General features: G+C 34.7%; 1 protein-coding gene across 1 annotated transcript; it reads right to left on the bottom strand.

Annotated features, from left to right (window-relative positions):
• Positions 1 to 1049: 1049 nt before the first annotated feature.
• On the bottom strand, positions 1050 to 16556 carry LOC100789385 (probable manganese-transporting ATPase PDR2). Its single transcript, XM_003526854.5, has 21 exons — positions 16064 to 16556; positions 15739 to 15831; positions 12152 to 12354; positions 11800 to 11872; positions 11541 to 11713; positions 11268 to 11439; positions 10429 to 10533; positions 10227 to 10337; positions 10049 to 10135; positions 9766 to 9948; positions 9600 to 9650; positions 9393 to 9518; positions 8691 to 8770; positions 8191 to 8299; positions 6084 to 6212; positions 5623 to 5688; positions 5459 to 5530; positions 3940 to 4091; positions 3559 to 3670; positions 3356 to 3472; positions 1050 to 2425 (listed from the first exon to the last, which is right to left on the bottom strand). Exons 1-21 carry the CDS (start codon positions 16310 to 16312, stop codon positions 1322 to 1324), a joined length of 3567 nt encoding a protein of 1188 aa, XP_003526902.1. The 5' UTR covers positions 16313 to 16556; the 3' UTR covers positions 1050 to 1321.
• Positions 16557 to 20377: the final 3821 nt, after the last annotated feature.

The following is a 20377-nucleotide window of genomic DNA, read 5'->3' as shown; positions in this document are numbered from 1 at the left end:
TTCTTGTTTTCAAATCAGTTTTCACTCTATTTCAAAAACAATAAAAATGAGTTTTTTAATTTCTATTTCAGTTTTTATCCAACCCTCACACATTTCCTTCTCTTCGTCTCTCTCTCAAGATTTGGATATACTTCAATGTTGATCCTCCCCCTCCCTAAGATCGTCGCGTGCCCCTGTCGCATGTTTGTGTTCTGTGTTTTGGAATTCTAAATTTTTTGTTACGCGTCTTGGGGGTTTGGATCTAGATTTTTTTGTGGTGAATTTTAATTTCTAATATCGAGTTTTAGAGTTGGGAATTCAACTGTTGCCTGAATTATAGATTGAAGGTCATGGTTAATAATTTTAAAATAGTTAAATGGCTCCTCTTGCTTAAACAAATTTTGAAACAAAAGAGATGAGTGTATTTGGTTGTACCATTAATCAGTAAAATTGGATAAAAGTGATGGTTGTTGTTTGTCTAGAGTTGAAGATGAGGCAAGTAGATCCACGGATAGTTGTTGGATTGGCATCATACTTCACAAGGGATGTGATACGGGTTGGAGCCACGAGAAGTCACTGAAAAAGATAATTTTTCAGTTAAAGTTTTAAAAAAAATTAAAACTGAAAATTCAAATCTAAAATTGAGTTTAATTTATTAAAATTTCAAAACTACAAACTAAAAATCACCTTGAACGGGGCCTAATTAATTAAACCAGAACCATTATTCAGTTTCAAATCCTCTCATCCAATTCTATGTTGAAACTTCCAACCAAAAATATCTGCATAAAATACATCTAATGTATCAACTCTATTCCTCAGCATTATCAAGTGTCTAGTTACACTTTCCAATTTCAAAGTAACCTCTGATGCTTTCATGTAATGTTCCTAACATAACAAACTCATGGTCATATCATCCATCCAAGTAGCTAATGAGAGTTCATTTTACTAGTTATGTAGAATATAAGTCTATTCTGCTTTCATGTAATGTAATGTATCAATCGCATGCGGAGTATACAAACGCCTCCTAATGTAACGCGGCTTTTATTTTACTTAGTTTACGAGCAAAGCGGTTGAGTATAATGAATCGTAACATTTAAATAATTAAAAACTCCTGTGCTAACAAAATCATCTCAGATAATTGGGAAGGCACGTGTTCTAAAATTCATACCTTTCTCCCAAAAATAATGATATCGTATAAATTCCCCATCCATCTCTGGGAAAAGAACTAATAAGACAATTAATAAAGAACCTATAACAAAATTCATCATGTCCAGTCTCTGACCTAGTCATCATTGCAATGCCCGTCGTCAGTGTTTTTCTTCATCACATCTCTTCAACTACTTTAGACCTGTTTCTTTTCTAAATTAGATACAGCAAGCCGTTGTCGCTTCTTCCAAGCTGGGATCTTACCAGGGAAGGCCCACCTCAACAGTCTCTCCCACGAATAGCAAACCAAAAACATTAGAAACGCCCAAAGTAATAGTTTATCCCTTAATCCCACAGGCAATGGCACTAACTTCAACCAGTCATTCAAGTCCCTGAATAGATCTGATGTGATCACAGTAAAGAAAACAACAGCAGCAACAAGTGCATACCGGAACGGCCTGTTTTCAGAAATACTCTGGTTGAAGGGATGACCCATATAGTTCACAGCAAATGTGGCCACCTGAAGCATCATGCTCACCATATAGGAAACAGTATTCACCAGGTTGGGATGAAAATCTGCATCAGGTTCAATGCATTCATCTGGCATGTGTTTTTCAGCTTCTTTCACAGATGAGATCAGGAAAAGCAGGTGAATAGAAAATTGTCCCAAGAGGGAAAGGAAAACATAAGCACAGAAGATGTTGGGGTGAGGACGTTCAGCAGAAAGAGTGGGAAGAGGGCGTGCATGTGAGATAAAGAGGAAAAATGCAGCAGTGAAGATACCACTTATTGTGGCTTGTATGTCACCTAGCTTGACACCATCCAGATACATAACACTCAACACATATGCAGTAGCAAGACAGTTGAGACCCAGAATTTTAAACATCTGGAGGGTTGTCACTAGGGTACTCCGACCTTGACGAATTATGTCAGTGGTGGGAGCAACAGATGCATGCTTAGCAGTGAATGGAGATGCCATTGAGGCATCACCAAGCTTGACAATGGGTGCACGACCATCTCCTTCCTCATTAAGCTCGTCCATCATCTTTTTAAGCTTCTGCCGTTGCATCTCAACGGCTGCCTGATGACGGTTACCAGATGAGTGACTAGCGGAATCTGATTTTGAAGCAACTTTGGCTTTTGAAGTGCCTTCACCAGCAGTCTTCCCAGATGTGTCCGCTGCAGGTTTAGATTTCTTTTGCTTGCCAGATTTTGAACCTTCTTCCTTAGACGAATCTGAAGAGGAGTTTCCACTTTGAGTTGGAGGCAATGCATTCAGAAGAGCAATTCCTACATGGGCCTAAACCAGAGAAGTCAGCCTATATTATTCTTCGGTAAATATACATGCAACATACCAAGTACTTCCAACCAAAATAATGCCAATTTATGATGCAAGACTAACAGCAACACAGATTAATACCATGATAACAAAATACCAAATTCAAATGTTTGTAACTTCTCATTTACAATAATAAGAAATTCACTGGAAACTGAAATAACATGGCTATGTAATTAGAACTGTAGCCAACAGATCATCTTACAATCCAAGATGACCCTTCAGGGTTTCAATCTGCGGGTCGAGCCAGTTCAACCCAAGATCATGGATGAATTGGATCGGAAAACAAACATCAGCTCACATGCACCCCAGATTATTTGGACCCAGCCCACCCACCCAAAGGATAGATCAGGCTGGCTCATGGGTCTCTATATATTTAATTTAGAAATTACATTTTTCTGATTTCCGGTGTCAAAACATTACTCAGCCCAACCAACCCACAGCTATTATTTTTCTGATTTGTCTTATTTCTTTTTATTTTTATTTTTTTAATAATTTTAGGGTTTTCCTTTTTTTTTCCAGATTTATCTTTTTGAAGAAAAAATAGGTACACCAATCAGCTCAACCCACACCATATGGTGGATTGAGCTGGGTTAGCAATTTCCGGGCTCATAAAAACAGTAGCCAAAGTTGAGTTGGCTCACCTTTGAACTCAACTGGTGGCGCCGTGGCGGGCCAAGCCAGGTAGGTTGTTTTGACAACTCACCTTCATATGTGACTAAATAACACTATTAGTAAGGTTCTTTAATTAATGCGATCTAATATGGTGGGTATGGAGGTTGTAATTTGTAAAGAGTTTATTTTATTTTCCACTGATGACTGACACTGATAACTGACAAGTTTAATATTCAGAAAACAAAATACAATCTATTGAATATTACCTAAACACATTACCTGTTTCAAAGCTCCAACATCATTGGTACCATCCCCACACATCAAAGTTAACCGTCCCACCATTTTGAAAGTGGTCATGATAAGTTCTTTTTGCTCGGGGGCAACTCTAGCAAAAACCTGAGACAAAAAATGTAACTGTCATTGACGAAGGCAGTACCAAAAACTCTGTTCTAATGTTTTGCTATTAAGCGTAAGATCAAAACCTTCACATAGGGAATGACCCGAAGATGAGCTGATGTCTGTTGCAACATCTCAATGCAATCACCTCCAATACAGAGATCATGAGTCTCTGATAAAGACTCGACCTCTTTCTCACTGAAACCAATTATACCTATTATCAGTCAAAATTTTGAAAAAATGAAAAGAAAATTAAAAATGACTGCAAAAGAGAGTGTGGACTTTGGAGGCATTGTTGAGTAAAAACTTCAGCTTAACAATTTTGCAGAACAAGTACCTCCTTTGCAGAGGACATAATAAAAACTACAAATGACAATAAAAAATTCTTACATTCAACAACTACTTGTCTAAAGCTAAAATTAACAAGAATCAATTTAGTACATAAGATACGGCAACTAGAAAACTACCTGTAGCGAATGTTTTCAGTCTCATCAGGGGACATCCAATTATATCCCTCACCATTTTGTGCCGGGCCAAGGATTAATGTAGGTTTTGATATAATATGAACTTGGCTAGCAACATGGCAAGCTGTCAACGCTTGGTCACCAGTAATCATCACCTATCAATTAAGTGAAAGATGCTAGTCAGTTACTTCTTGCTAATTTAAGTAAGGATCCCAAAACCCTCCATCCCAGCCCCTACATCCACCCCAAAGGAGGAGGGGCCAGCAGCTTCGTTAACAATTTACATGAATCAAAATAATACACAAGCCTTACAAATTACATACCAAGCCTTCAGTCTTAAAAGCAGGCACACTAACCCAAAGATATCCCAAATAAATTGAATTGATCAGTAAGAAAATCATTCTTAAATAACATTGATGAACTCTAATGATAAAACTTGATAATGACAACTAGAAGTTCAAATTACTACTGTTCCCCAATAGATAATATTGAAAAAACCTTAACAGAGTTAAATTGATCCAAGGTACTTGAACAACTGCAACAATAATCAAGACTCGATGTCACTAAAAGGTAGGATACGATTCATGAATCCCTGTGTATGCTAAAATCCTTATGAAGAGTCTCTCGCCATGCCCTTATTGGTCTCCCTCTACCCCTCCTCATTAATGAGACCTCATCTTCAATTCCACATCTTTCTAAGGCTAAAGCCTATATGTAGGAACCAGTCAGATATTACCAAATCATGCTTGAACAACAAAAGCAAAACTAACCAAGACTTATTGCCACTTATGTATGGGAAATCTCAGGTGCCAAATTTTTATTAATACCATATCTTCATTCCTTCTAACCCTTAGTAAAGGAGCATCATCTATAATTTCAAATCATACAGAGACCTGTGTAGGAACAGACTTGCATTTCAAATCGTCTACAAATGGTTTTTCATCATTTTTCCTTTCTAGGAGCTACTCCAATCCAACCAAGGTAGTCAACATTAAGATCCCAGCCAAGATCGAGAGGGGGAATTAAAGACATTAGTAGCAGCAACCAAAAACTGCATAAGCATATGATCCTAAGGTCTAACACAATTGTGACTATCTTGACCCCAACCTTCCCACTAATGATCTTGAATGCCTAATCTTATTATTCTTATCCATCCTAAATGCCCATGTATTGTGAAATACTCAATTTATGACATTTATGTTTCATTCTGGCTTATCAACCTTATTCCCACTAAGAAAGCTGACCGCATGGATTCTACAATCCCATTATGCTCAGCTCCAAAGTGCTTGAACATACATAATTATGATATTAATTAAAACATCGTGAAAATAAATAGCAAATTTTCAACCTTTATATATATACTCTTGGACATTTAGCTCCTAAAGTAGAATGAATGAAGCTATATTCAGCTCATTTACTCATAAATGCTGATGTTTTCATTAGATCTAAGAAAAATTCTTTTGCAATAAGGAAAGTACTTAAGTATTCTTGTAAGAGAAGCTAATTTGAAAGCCGCACTTACTAAGTCGTGCGAGGATTCTTTCAATTCAGCTAAAACAGTGGCTGAATCTGATCTTATGGGACAATTAAATACCTGAAAATAGCACCATACCAACTTTTAGCATCAATGAAGAGGAAGAATTCTAGAATTAACTCAAAGATTATATTAGGAAGTTGATTGATTACCACAAAACCCGCAAAAGTAAGTCCACTCTCCACTATACCCCTATCCAAGCTTCTAGCTTCACTGACCTTCAAGCATAACAAATAATAAGCAATAATGCAAACAAACAAATGTTGCAAGTAATTAATGAAGCAAAAATGAGGAAGGAAACCAAGTATTCTTCAGGAAAGAGGGGGGAAATGCAGTTCTCTGACTCTCAATTACACTTAAAAGTTAGGATCCAAATTTGTCAAAATAATAGAAAAGGGAAAATTAACTTGAATGTCAAGCTATACAAAAATAGGTGTTATTAAGAATTAAAGCCAAAATAGACACACATTGAACATGTTTAAGTTTACCCACTTCAAATAACTAAAATGACAAGGCAGGAAACTTGAAACTATTATTCTTGTTCTCCTGTGCATAATTGAATATACAGTGGAGAAAGGTTCTTGAAACAGTGTAAAACCCATAATATTCTTACTGTCATGTCAGCAAGAGACTTGTAAGCCAGAGCAAGAACACGAGACCCTTGACGTGTGTATTTTTTGTAGGTCTCAACATATGATGGCGGTATATCAACGAGCCTATCTTGTATAACTTCTGGGGCACCCTGAAATAAAAGGTCATAAAGAATTCCTAAGAGGGGAACAATAAAGGGAAATAACACAGTAACTTACTAGTTACTACTGTTCAAAAGTTTCTTTAAAACATAAAAGGCCTTAAAGTAGTGCCAAAATCAGTCCACTCAAATCATTTTATCTCAACATAATATCCAAAAACGCTCTTGGAAAATGCATAGTGCACGGGTGAGCCAACATTATAGAACCAACTGCCAAATCCCAGTACCCAGAAAATATGATAATGAATTACTATTTGCCAAGACCAGATCTAATAAACACTTGCTGTAGCCTTTACATTCTTTTTATGAGTGCAACATGGATTATTTTTATTAACAAACTAGGGTAAGCACTTTAAATTTTAAATATATAAATAAAAAGACTGCCAATACATTTATTAGAACAGATTGGGTCTAACTCACTCCCAAAAGCTAGCTTGCTTAAGGGATTATTTTAGCCATATTCTTAGCCACTGAGGGACATATTAAACATTTAACATGAGCCAATCAAAAGTGACAGACAACCATGGTAACATGCCCAATATAATTTTAATTTTCATTTCGTAGACCCTAATTTTTTAAAGATAGCTTCATATTTTATTGCATGGATGCAAATTCTATTAAAAAAATATTTTCAATTAATTTCCTAATACATTTCTCATAGAGTTTGAGAGAGAAAAGAAGAAAGCTGGAAGATGTTATTGTTGATTTAGAATTGAAAGGTTAGTTACAAACTGATTTTGTTTTTCTATTTATAGAGAGAACAGATATGAAAACACATAACCAAAGTTAGTTACTGCTCTAACAGAAATAACAGCTTCTAGCAAACTAACAGAAATAACAAACCACAGCTGTCCTAACTGAATCATAAATGTTCTAACAGTTGTCCCAACTGAATCACAAAGTAAAACTTAATACACTAATAATTTCCAAAAAAGAAAAAAAACACTAAATAAGCAGCAATACATGTATTGCGTAAATTATAATATGTAAATTATCATTTATAATATACACATTTATATAGTTCAAGAAAACCTAATCTTCACCATTTAACCTTACATAGATGGTCAAAATTAGCCCTCACACCTCTCACATGATGCATCCCTTATTAATACATGAGACATGCCTTAAAATTAGAAAGAAAAATATACCAGAAGAGTAAAAAATTAAAACAGAAAATTTAAAAGAGAAAGCTCTAACGTGGCTAGGATGGTGGTTAGCACTAACGTGGTCTATTTGGAAGCTAAGAAATAGCATAGTGTTCTCTAATGCAACTTTCAATGCCAATAAACTGTTTGAAGATGCAACATTCATTCTCTGGACTTGGCTTAGGAACTTTGAGAAAGACTTCTCTACCCACTTTAACCAATGGTCCAGTACCATTAGACAGGGATTTTATTTCAGTAAAGGGTAGATCATTGAGGGTTACTAAATGTAATTTTCATATGCACCCATAGAAAGGTTCTCTCTCAGAATATATATGTCTGATCGTGGAACCTTTTGTATGGTGCTCTTAAGGCTGTAATCTAGTACCCCTGGTACTCCAAGTTATATATATACAATATTATCTTTGCTGAGCAAAAAAAAAAAAAAAGAAACTAGGATGGTATTCAAAACATTCAAAGTTTCAAACATAAAACAATCAGCTTTCTCGAGGTTATTGATCATTACAAGAATTATTTGAAGTTAACAAAATAAAATAATTTAGCACCACGTTTGATGATTAGTAAACCCACATGGCTATTTTACCAATCAATTTTCCTTCTTCTCAACTCACTTCTATTATTGACCATTTCATAACCCCCAAAATATATGATAATACAAGTCATTGCTAAATCCTCAAGTCATGGCTTCATTAACTATAAGCCAAAGTACATAATGCCCAAGAAGCAACTTAAATCAAGAGGACCTAATTGGGTAACAAGCATGTATCCAAAGGATATATATCTAAACAAATGAACAACCCACAAACCTTCACAAAGGCGAAAAATTCCTCCTGAATGCGAACAACAACTGCCATTCGTTTTAAGTGAGATGCAAAATGGTACCGATGAACAATTTGGACAGGATGGCCATTTCCCCTGAAATTTGATAGCATATCAGGATAAAACATTGACAGAGGGCTTAAAAGTACAAACAAGGACATATTAATCAGGAAAATGAAAGAACATGAATGAAGCATTCAAACCCCAAACGTCATAGACTATGAATATAATATTTTGCCAGAGGTCAGAAGTAACATATTCTTTTTTGTTAATCACTGTACTTCCTTGCTCAAACAACAGGAACATTGGAATGTAAACCAGTTTGCCAACCATGACTGGCAACAATCTAACTAAATGAGCCCAAATACCACAAATTTCCAAGGCATAAAATCTGACATTGCACATGATAAAAAGAGACAATTATTTGGCTGCATAGAGAATAAAGAAGAATTAAGATATTTAAATAAGCAGCAATGGATTCACTTACTTTTTTGGAACAGCCTTGTCATCAGATTTATAACTCCAGTCAATTCCCTTAAGTGCAGCCTTCTCAAGAGGATCACCAACCTGGGAGAAAGTAAGGAATATATTAATAAAAATACAGTGTCAACTGTCAACAAACAATAGCATATATAAAAGGAGCAAACACACAAAGTCCTTCTAACTCTAAATCCACTGGAATCATGAATACCTATTGTTCAAGCTTGATGAGTATCAGGTAGAAAGCACGAAAAATATTTATAACCTAGAAAAATTAGGATATGGAGGGACAGAATTGTGGAAACAGAAGTTTTATTTTGATTCCAAAACACAAAAACTTTCTATATCATCTAAAAATTGATTTAGACAGTTAGCATGACATCAGTGAAGCAACTTTTGACAGTATATCAAAAGTAATTTGATTTGAAGAATAATATTGTACCATGGCATATATTACTTCTCTGTCTGTTCATCATGGAAATGGAGCCCCTGTAGTGACTTTACCACTCCATGAGATCCTAGCCTTTAAATAAATTTTATTAATATAATACATTTCTATTTTAAAGTTGAGGTTTAAAAGAATAACTGGTGAGATCATGACACTTGATAATGTTAAGTTTTTTTTCCCACTAAAGGGTCTGTTTCTGCTCAACTCAATAACAAGGTCTAAAAACTTAGATTGAATTTAATCTCCAGCAGAGAGGCATACCAGCTTATTCTCAACAAATACCAATGCATGGCAAGAAGCCAGGATTTCTACAGTTCGCAGAGGCACTTTACTCGTATCAGATTCCAAATCTGTAGTTCCATTCAACCCAACAATTCCAGAAAATTCCTACAAAGTAGGAACTAAAATGTTACACCACAAACTATGGTCTTAAATGAAAAATCAATATCATGACTGGTATGGACATACCATGTCATCAGAAGTAAGTGTCCCTGTCTTGTCAAAACAGCATATATCAACCTGTAGGGCAAGGTATGTACAATAAGTTACAAAAAACCAATTTCATATGATCTAATATATCTAACAAAGTAAAGGATGTACAACAGTATAAACATAGTGACAGGCCTCCAGGTACCTTTCCAGCAAATGGTATTCGAAAAGGCTCTGTGCAAAAAATGCCACGCCGTGCCAGTGCAATCAGGGAAGTATTAACAGCTATTGATAATTCCATTGGTAACTCAGGAGGAATCACAGAAGTAACAATAAGTGAACAACTTAGTATAAGTTTATACTTGCTCCTTGTGGGATCTTCTAGCCCCTGTAAGCATAAAAATTAACAATTTACCAAGCCATATCACAATTTACCATTAAGGCCAAACCATATCAATGTTCACCATGCAATTGTAGGGAAACATCACCTTAACAAGCACATAACCAGCAGCAATAAGAGCAAATACAACCAGGAATAAAATGAAGAATCCACTTTCCCAGCTATTAGCAGTCACCTATAATATGTCAATTGAGAAACCAGGCAAAAATCATCAAAACGACACTGAAATCACAAATTCGGGTTCAGTAAGGTCTGGATCACTTTACCCTTTCTGTAGAGAATAAGATTGTTCGCATCAACTTTCCTTGACTTGTTTCAAACCCCGTTCTCAAGATAACAGCCAAGCAGCCACCATCAGGTGTTTTTAGAGGAAAACTCTTGACTCCAACAAAATTTTAAAAAAAATGAGAAGCATGAACACTAGCTCAACATCAAACGAAAATATATAATTTCTCAGCCAGAAATAACCTTATCTGGAGTGTGCTGCAATATTTTTGTTCCACCAAATAACACATGGTTTTTATCTTGCCTTGCTGACAATGTCTCCTCCATCCCCCTACCCGCGATTGAAATCTAAAAGGATGGCATATCTAAATAAGAGTTGTGCAAGAGAACATGACAAAAAAAAAAGCTCCAGTTTCCAAAGGCTTCTCAGATATTCAGATATACCAGCCAACCATAAGATTGAAGATGTCATATCCCAACCATATTTATTTTTCACGTGAAAAACAATGAATTCATATTATCATATACATACATAATTACATAAACAAGTAAACATGGAAGCTTGGACATGCATAAACATTTAAATTTTGGAAAGAACAAACTTAAGTATTGAATGCTCTATATAAATATAAACCATAATATAGTCAATCATCAATACAGTAGTTATATAGTAAATAAATAAAGACAGGAGGGAAAAATCAGTGTGGCAACACTATAGCTCAATAGTGAGCAAATGACAAACTAACTAAATATTAACAGAAGATTTCATCATGTCAATAATCTGTCTGAACAAGTTGTTCAGCTTCCTGGGTGAAATCAAATATCATTACTTTTAGATATTCAAGACATAAAACCAACATAGAAGTATGTCGAGAGATACTCAAGACATAATTACTGCCAACAATGTCCACATAAGCAAACAAATGATGCAATTTCGGCAATCAGACATAGTCATCTACATAAAAGTTTAAGAAAATATGATCCCCTCCCCCACAAAAGCAACTTATACTTTTGAGCATATCATATATCCATCAATGATCAAACAAGTATATTAGTGTGAGTAGTTCGGAAAAGAGTAACACCTTCCATTGAGGGGTAGACTCGCCTGTCAGAATAGCTTCATTCACAATCACACTTCCAGCCAATAGAAGCATGTCTGCTGGTACAGACTTCTCCTCCCCATTCTGACCAGAAGAGCGACCTATGGAGACAACATCCCCAGGCAAAAGCTCTGTACCAGAGAGTTTTACCCACCTATAGAATCCAAACAATATGCATGCAAGTATGAAAATTTTATTCCTTTAAACCCAAATATTGATTATTGGTTATTAAGAATTAAGAATGAGATAGCATACTTGCCACAGCGATGTACCATTAGGATCTGACTATCCACTCTAACACGTCTTAACTCAGTTAGAGTTTTCAACCGACTTTTTGCCATGGTTGACTCAAACATAAACAGCATAAATAGAGTGAACAAACTGTAATACCAATATTCATCCAAACACCAGAGACCCACACAGAAAACCTGATCATAATATAAGCAAGAACAAGTTAAGAGTTGGCATGAAGATTAAAGACAAAAAAGAGAATTAAATATTGTTAAAAAGATACCTGAAATACGAAAAAAGGCTCCATGCAGTGCTCTTTCATCAATTTCTGAAATGTTGGCTGAGGATAATCAAATCTGGAAGATCAACAAGTAGAACATTAGACAGCATTAGACAGCAAAACTAAAAAATGTAATGGCCATAAATCAAATAACTGAGAAGATACATATCTTTTTGAAAAGGGGGAAGAAATCAAGAATCACCAAAAATACCAAAATAGAGGGATTGCAACTAAGGCATGTCTAATTCAAAAATATTGATGTATGAGAATACAAATCCAATACACATCTATAATACACCACGACAGATTGTGCTCTGAAGAATAATAAAAATGGTCAGAGAAAAAGGAAACCCACACATTCCGCCCCCATTTCTCAGTAGCAGCGAGAACTTTAGCTTCAGAGCCATGGCCACTACACTTCAGATAATATCCAAATGTTTCTTTGGTAGGGTAGGAAAGCTTGCAAAAAGTCCCCTTCTCCTTTGAATACACAAAACATTGCTTTCTAAAATCGAAGTAGTTCTCTTCCAAATCCACCGCTGATGAAGAACCTGCAGACTGCACAACCAAGCACTTAAACGTGATAGACAACCAATAAAATTGCTCATCAAAAACACAAACTGCAAGAGCAGAAAACAAGTAAACAACAATGTAAAAAGAGGCAGCTGGATCCACAAACCAAACAATTGAAAATTAGTAAGGAGAGTTTGCAAGCATACATAGGAAATTGCATATTCACAGCACAGTTTACTTTTAAATCTGTTGGAAATATAAAAGGCATCACAATTATGAAATCATGCACATTAACAAACAAGAACATAGATCAAAATATACATTAAATTTCAAACATAAATTAAGAAAAGTTTATTCGTATAGACTCATCTACTTTTCTTTTCCAACCTGAAAAGCTATCATTCTAAAAAAACCCACAAAATACAAAATCAATAAACAAAAAGTCAAGGACAAACACATGAAGTGCCCTCCAAAATTGTTGCTATCTGATAGAAACCTGGTATTTTATTAGAATAAATAGGGGTAGGGGGAAAACCAACCTTAACTCAACTGCAAACTTGCAGTACTTCAAAGGTTTGCACCTCCCTAGCCCAAATTCCTCAAACCTCTCTAAAATTGACAAGATGTTTGTTGTCTTGTCTCCTTTATTATATATTTATACACGTGGTATATCCTACCCTTGCTAAGTACTTCAGGCTAGCTAAACACTGATTATAACTAACTGATAAACTAACCACTGATTGTAATTTGCAACTAACTAACTAATCGGTTGATCTATCTTCTATCTATCCATATTGAAACAAGTCCCACCAGGGCTCCAGCTGTTTGCAGCATGCTGACAAAGCCTACTCCTCCACTGCAAACCGCAAAACAGCATCAACCCCTTCTGGGTCAAAACAAAAACACCAATGCTCTGTTTTCTGAGTATTTTATGGCCATCAAATAGTGTTAGTGACTCTGTAATTTTACTTAATGTTTATAAAAACTGAACCGGCAGTTGAACCGGTGAAAGCATTCATTCACAGTTTATTGGTTCAACTGCAGTTGTACCATTAGTAATTAAATTTATATTTTTTAATATTATATAATATTTTAAGTAATAAAATAATATATAATAAAGAGAAATAAGGATTTAAAAAAATTTAAATCAATATAAAAGTCTAGATTATGTTTTATAAGATAAAAATTAATATTGATTGCAAAAATAATTTATATTTATGTAAAATCCTAAAATAAGTGTTTTTATTTATATTAGAAATGTTTAAAATTAAATCAACAAATATTTTTTAAAAAGACAGCCTCAAACCGGTTTTCTGCACCGGTTTTCACCAGTTTGATCAGTTCTTTACAGGTTCTAAAATGCTTCAGTTTTTTGGAGTTAATAAACCAATCACTAGACCAGCTTCCAGTCAAACCAATCATTTTGTCCGGTTTTCAAAACAAGCATTCTACTGACCTCTGGAGTTTCCATCCATTTGGACAAAACTCCATTCTCAGACAAGGACCCAGCACTGCATCTTTTAGTTCCACTCCTCTCCTCCTTGAGCCCCTTCAGCAAGATTTCTAAAGGTAATCCTTCCTTATGACAAGAAGTGGTCCTACAAAAGTCTAGAAATTCTCCCTTTACTCTTGCATTGAGCCCTCTTGCTTCAGACTCAATAAAATTTCATAAGGATTCGAGATCATGGGTGGCTAAAATGCCCAATGACTGCAACCCTAAACATCATCTAATCAAGTTCAGAATGCAAGACTCCAACCATTGAAAGCAGGACAGGGCTCACCCTTCAATTTTCATCATAAAATCCATCATGCACTCCTCTTATTGGATACTTCTCATTCAGAAATACCTTTCAATTGAGTTATCCAGCCATAAGCATCATTTCCAGCAAAATCAGCCCTGTCGAAATGAAGGCCTTCATTCTTGCCTTTGTGCACAACATCAGCCATACATACATACTATTCTTGCTGCAGCTCATAAATCTTAGACAACTTCTCACACCACTTCCTAGGTGCTCCTAATGTGAGCATCCATCAGTAATTGGCGTTCTTCTTTTCTCTACTGCCACAATTTTTGCAGGATTTTTCCACCAAAATGACAAGATGTCCTTCCTCATGTATCCTATATTATAATTTATATGTATACATTACATGTGCCATCCTACCCTTTCTAACTACCTCAGGCTAGCTAACTACTGTGGTTATCTATTACTATCTCAGCATCACAAAAAAGTTAAGATCACTTTATCCATACGAGGTAACAACAAAAAATTTTGGCCTTCCTATCCTAACCATAGTTACCTAGTCAACACATGTATTGCATACTGCCAAAGAACTTTGACTTGTTTACTCCTCTCAAACCCTATAAATTGGCATATGAAGAATGCTCCAAAAATCTCATGACAATTATAATTTGTATTTATCCTGTTAAGTACTACAGAATAATATATCAACGCCCAATCCCCTTCAAAGGCAATTGACCCAATAATCTACCACCTTACCAGAACTTGATAGTTTTCCTAAGATATATTCCATGCACAAATTCCATCGTCCACCCCCAGAATCAAAGAAAAAGCTAACCAAGGATCTAAGTGAGTCAGTTTACCAGCATTCTCTACAAAATACTATTACATCACAGGCTAATTCAAGGAAATAATTTAAGAAAGTACATACCACTATCTAACTTTCAATGATCATGGTTGGAAATCCACAATAATTGCGGTCACCCCTACGCCAAAAAGGACTACCTACGGAAGGACTGACTAGAAAGGCTAAATTAAGCATCATAGAGTCCAGCCACTAAGATGCGGTTCTTAGGTGGTTGAGATCCTACATCGACTAGAAATATGACCTAAGTAGTGCTTATAAGGCTTGGGCAATCTTCATCTTACAAGTGGATTTTGTAGGATTGAGTTAGACCCTAAGTCCAAATTCTAAGAACCGTTATTTTGTAGCCATTACATTAATGCATATCACACAATAAAAATAATGAATTAAGAAGAGAAATAGACACTCCACTCCAACAAATAAAAATCCCCATGAACTTAAGGTGGCAATTGAAAAAATATTTCAAATTACACAATGCACTTGCTTTCGAAAGAAGTTCACAAATTGTCAATCTAGAACGTTCATACTTTCTTTTAAATCCAAATTATTCAACTCAAACTTATGCCATATCAAGTTGTGTCTTATGCCAGGAAGGATAAATGAACCAAGACACTAACACAAACTCTCTTCCAATTTTTCATTGACTGAGCTCTAACCATCTTCCCTAATACTAATCTAGTTTTGCCACGCATAAACTCAACATAGTTTTCTCTGCCGAAATCCCGTATCAAAACTCTTTCCATCTTCCGAATGAAAGAAGGAAAAAAAAACATAAAAACTCAACCACACTTCAATTCAACAATTCAAAACACGTCAGACACTTACACTTTTCCGTGAATGAAGCGGCACAACTTCTTTTGCACCGGAGAACTTCGCCGGAGTAATCTTGCACGAATCTGCCTGATCAATATTCTTAACCTGAAAACAAACGAAACAAAAAAAAATTACTAAATCAATTCTCCACAAACACAGACACACAGTTACTAAGGAGTTATAAGGTTGGCTTGGTGGTAAAAGGAGAAGGAAGGGAAGGAAATGTCGTGGGTTCGATTCCCAGCTAACAATTAACAACCAACATTTGCCCATAAAAAAAACATAGTTACTAAGATGACGCGATGATTGATGAATAGAGAGAGAGAGATCAAATTACCTTGCTATAATGGGCAAAGCATTTGAAATCAACGGACCAACCGGTGAAGAGAAAAACGAGGATGTGAAGCGAGACGAGCGCGCCGAAGACAATGGCGGCGTCGACGAAGTCGAGGCTGGGAAGAATCGCGGAAAGCCACGCGCCATAGAGGATAGCGAAGGGCCAAACGTCGAGGCGCCATGGCCATTGCTTCTTCCTCAGCAAATCGACTCGGTCCACGACCTTGCCGCCGACGTGGAAACTCGACATCGAATCGCCGTCGATGAGAGTTAGGGTTTTGGGATGCGAAGGAAGAAGGACTGTGAATCTCAGATCTAGTTGATGAGAGTTAGGGTTCAACAACGCCTCGCCACTCGCGACGATTCGGTCTCCGTTTGCGAGCGAACGACTCTTCCCAGTTCCCACTATAAGCTACTACCCTTCCCTCTCCGTCACCGCTGAAGCCTAATTGGTAATTACTTAACCCTCCCCCCTTAAGTTTATCTTTATTACAATTCTATAAAAAAAAAAAAATGGTACATGTTCATATCTCCATATGAAATCTTATTTATAATTTATAAGATTTTTTAGCTTTAAGGTGTATTCTGGTGCTAATGAGTTCTAGATCCAACTTACACTATTTTCTTTTATAAAAAAATTGGAAATTGGTTTTAATTGAATAATGAATTAGAAATCACTTAAAATTAAGGTAATTATTACAAATATGAATTGTCTTGTGATACATGGTCATCTATAATTTAACGATGATATAAAAAAATTATAATATATTTTAATTAAATTTATAGTTTCCGTTTTAAGAAAGAAAAAAAAAGTTAGAAGATGCTGATGGGGGTTAGGAAAAAGCCAGTAACAAGATAGTAGACGCCCATCAGACAGGAAAAGAAAATTGGAATAAATACAGGTAAAGTAAAAGCAACTGGGTATTCTTTTTTTAAAAAATGGAAGTAACTGAGCAATTTACTAATTTTAAAGAGGCTTTTTAGAATATATTAGTTGAATGACTCTTGGGGTTCATGCAGTTATATATATGCAATATAAAAGATAATTAAAATTATATTTTGAAAATAAATATTTTAATATATTTTAACCAATAATGTCAAAAATAATTATAACAGCAATGTTTCTTAACGAAATATTATAATGTATGACTTGTCTTTGTAAAGTTTAATTATTATTTTAATATGTTTACTTTTTTTATCAAACTTACTCGAAATAAATCCTCATTTTCGTTGCATCAAGAAGAATTTCAAATATATGAAATTCAAAATTCAAAATATAATATGATTTATCTTTTAGAAGAAGAAAAAAAAGTCAAATGATTAAGAAACTATGATATGTGTGTATCTCTAAATTTTGTCACATTTAATATAAACTGTGATATTTTCAATTTTTAATTTTTTGGGTATATATTTTTACAGTTTGGGTACAGAAGCTTCACAATATTTAGTTTGATATATTTAAAATTAAATTATGATAAATGTTTAAATCAAATTTATAGTTACAAATTTTAGTAGATTTTTTTTCCGATTTTGGTTATCCTATAAGAATAATGAGAAATGTTAAAGGGGTCGATGACTTTAGCCGACTTATCAACCGATCCAACCAAAATGTGACATTTGTCAATTATTTATATTTAACAATTAAATTTAATTACACATTTAGTTTTATAGTTTTCAAATTTATTCATTTTAGTCTCTATAATTAATAAGTGGATATTTTAGTCCTAAAGTTTAATAAATGGATTTTTTAGTCCATAAAATTTATATTTTAATTCCTAAAAGGATCTTTTGATAATTAAAAAATAAACTTCAAGGACTAAAAAATTTACTTATTAACTATAAGAATTAAAAAGGATAAGTTTGAAAATTATAAGGATTAAATGAGTAATTAAACCTAAAAATGATTTTATCTTAACTTTCTAATTTCTTCTTTTTCCAAGTTTATCCTTTTGTGTATTCTCTTTCTTCAAACACGCACTTGCAACAATGCACCATCCCTTATATTGTCTTTCTTCAAAACATAGCACATGGACCTTATAAAGAATAGTGTTTCAATTGCTTTTTTTGAACTTTTATTTGTTGGTGTGGAGGATAGACAATAAAGTAATTGATTTTGGATGGCTTTGGTGCTTATTAGGTGGTCAATATTGAACGGAGAGTTGTTGGGTAGTTTTATTGAATGGGTGGTGGGCTTTGGAAATTTTATCTAATGGAGGATCGCGACCTCACTCCCATGGACGACAGATTTATATTTGGATTCAGATCAGCACATGAAAAAAATAAGGGACTTGAGATCTAGGGATTTAGAAGCATATGGAAGTCTTTGAACTCGTTGTAGTGGAGTTACCATGGACTACAACTAAGCAAACACATTAGAGGAGTTACCATGGACGACGAAGGAGCAAATAGATCGGAGGAGCTACCATGGATGATGAAGGTGGAAACAAACCAGAGGCGAAGCAATGGTTGTATATGTGCATGTTCATTCGCGGTCCGTGCAAGTGAGTTGCACACCAACAATCACCACCACTAACGTGGGAAGGGTCAACATGTGAGAAGCCTCCGTCGAAGACAACAACGAATGGTTGTTGTTGTTGCCATGGGGTGTGTCATCATGTATTCCTTTGATAGTCGTGTGTCCAAGGGAAATTTTGAAAACATCTCAATTTTAAAATATTATCTAAATGTGTAGTCAAGCGTCAAAGTTTAAGAGATTCAAAGGATGGGCGACTTCTTTTGTTCGGTCCCTTCAGCATTTTTTAAGGAGTAATATAACATATGTGTTGTCATTCTTCATCTCGTGGACCAATATAATAAATATGTTGTCCGATAACGGATGTATGGTGTACAAGCTTTCAATATTTGATTTAGTTTTTATGCATCTTTGGATATATGATTTTTATGTACCTTTGAATATGTTATAGTCCAATTTATTTGATTCTTTTTGTGAACCCTAGATTTAACATGTGTTTGAAAAACTATTCTCTCTTAATGATGTGAATCTTAATATTTGGTTTAGTTTTTATGCAACTTTGAATATGTCATAATTCAACTCAATTTGATTCATCTGGTTAGCCCTAAGATTTAACATGAGTTTGGAAAACCTTAACTCAAACATGAATAATTCGTTTTTCTATTTTTCATCACAAATTCACAATCCATCAAAATTTCTATAAGAAACATTCATATTTGTAACAAATAGACCCAAAATTCAAATGTTAATAACTTTATACCAATGTTCAAAACGAGACTGAAGCATGAGTATAACATAAAGATAATGTTTGTAATAAATGGTGGCAAAAGGGAGGCCTAAAGTTGTATGTAAGTGCATTTTAGATTATAAATTTAGTAAGGCAGCTAAAATGTGTAGCACAACATAAAAATGTTAAAATTCATAGCCTAAGTGAAGTAAAATTACAACATATATAATTTGAATTGAAATGTATATTAATTTGAATTACAAAATAATTATGTCATCAAATTCAAATTTCAAATTATGAAAATGATATTGATTGCAACTAGCTTATTTTTTTATTACATACAAGAAAACAAAGCAAAACAACTAAACTAAATCCAGACATAATCTCATCATGGTTAGAGGCCCATGAAGTACCTCCATTTGACCTTGACTCTTTGCTCCCAATTCGCAAGCATGTTAGCATAAGTATTAGCATATCGGAAGGTATGCTTCATAGTACACGATCAATCTCACTCCAATAATCTCCTTATCAATACCTCATTGCTATATTGGTGTTGCACTCAAACTTATTCACAAAGTTTCGTTGTTGTGATGGAATCAAAAAAACACCACACCTTCTTATATCCCATATTCTAGCAAAGTTGAAGTCCCTACAACAACAACATGGATTCAACATATAGAATATCCTATCTCGATATTTTACCATAGAAACTCATTAACAAGGTTCCCTTCATATCACAACACAATAATCCAAAACCAACAACCACCCAATAACCATGCTCACTTCCATCAACACTTAATGTAACTCCATTCACATGTGGATAATTCCAACCTTTAAGATGATGGCATCATCAGGTCTGAGCCATGCGCCCAATCAATTGCTAAAGCTAAAGAGTTAACCTTCATGCCAAGATTCATATAAGATAATTCTTTATTTTCAAAATTAAGTCAGTTGCGTTCACACCAAACATTTCATGTGATGATGGAACAATATACCCATGGGCACAACATCTATCTCTAGAACCTACAAAAGATCAAACCCATAATGAGACCAAATTTTTGTCACATGTGAGAACTTTAATATTAGACTCAATTATGATATTCGGATCCTCTTAA

Source organism: Glycine max, chromosome 6, assembly GCF_000004515.6.
Source record: "Glycine max cultivar Williams 82 chromosome 6, Glycine_max_v4.0, whole genome shotgun sequence".
In the NCBI taxonomy this organism is placed as follows: domain Eukaryota; kingdom Viridiplantae; phylum Streptophyta; class Magnoliopsida; order Fabales; family Fabaceae; genus Glycine; species Glycine max.
The sequence above is the reverse complement of the archived record's forward strand: the minus strand, read 5'-3'. Positions and strand labels throughout refer to the sequence as shown.

What these genes read in the sequence shown, in the direction of transcription:
- LOC100789385 (XM_003526854.5), bottom strand. Translation starts at nt 16,312, where the DNA reads ATGTCGAGTTTCCACGTCGGCGGCAAGGTCGTGGACCGAGTCGATTTG. An exon ending in AGCCTTTTTTCGTATTTCAG is followed by an intron (nt 11,714 to 11,799) that starts GTATCTTTTTAA and finishes TATTATGATCAG; the next exon opens with GTTTTCTGTGTGGGTCTCTG. An exon ending in TGCAGCACACTCCAGATAAG is followed by an intron (nt 10,338 to 10,428) that starts GTTATTTCTGGC and finishes GTTGGAGTCAAG; the next exon opens with AGTTTTCCTCTAAAAACACC.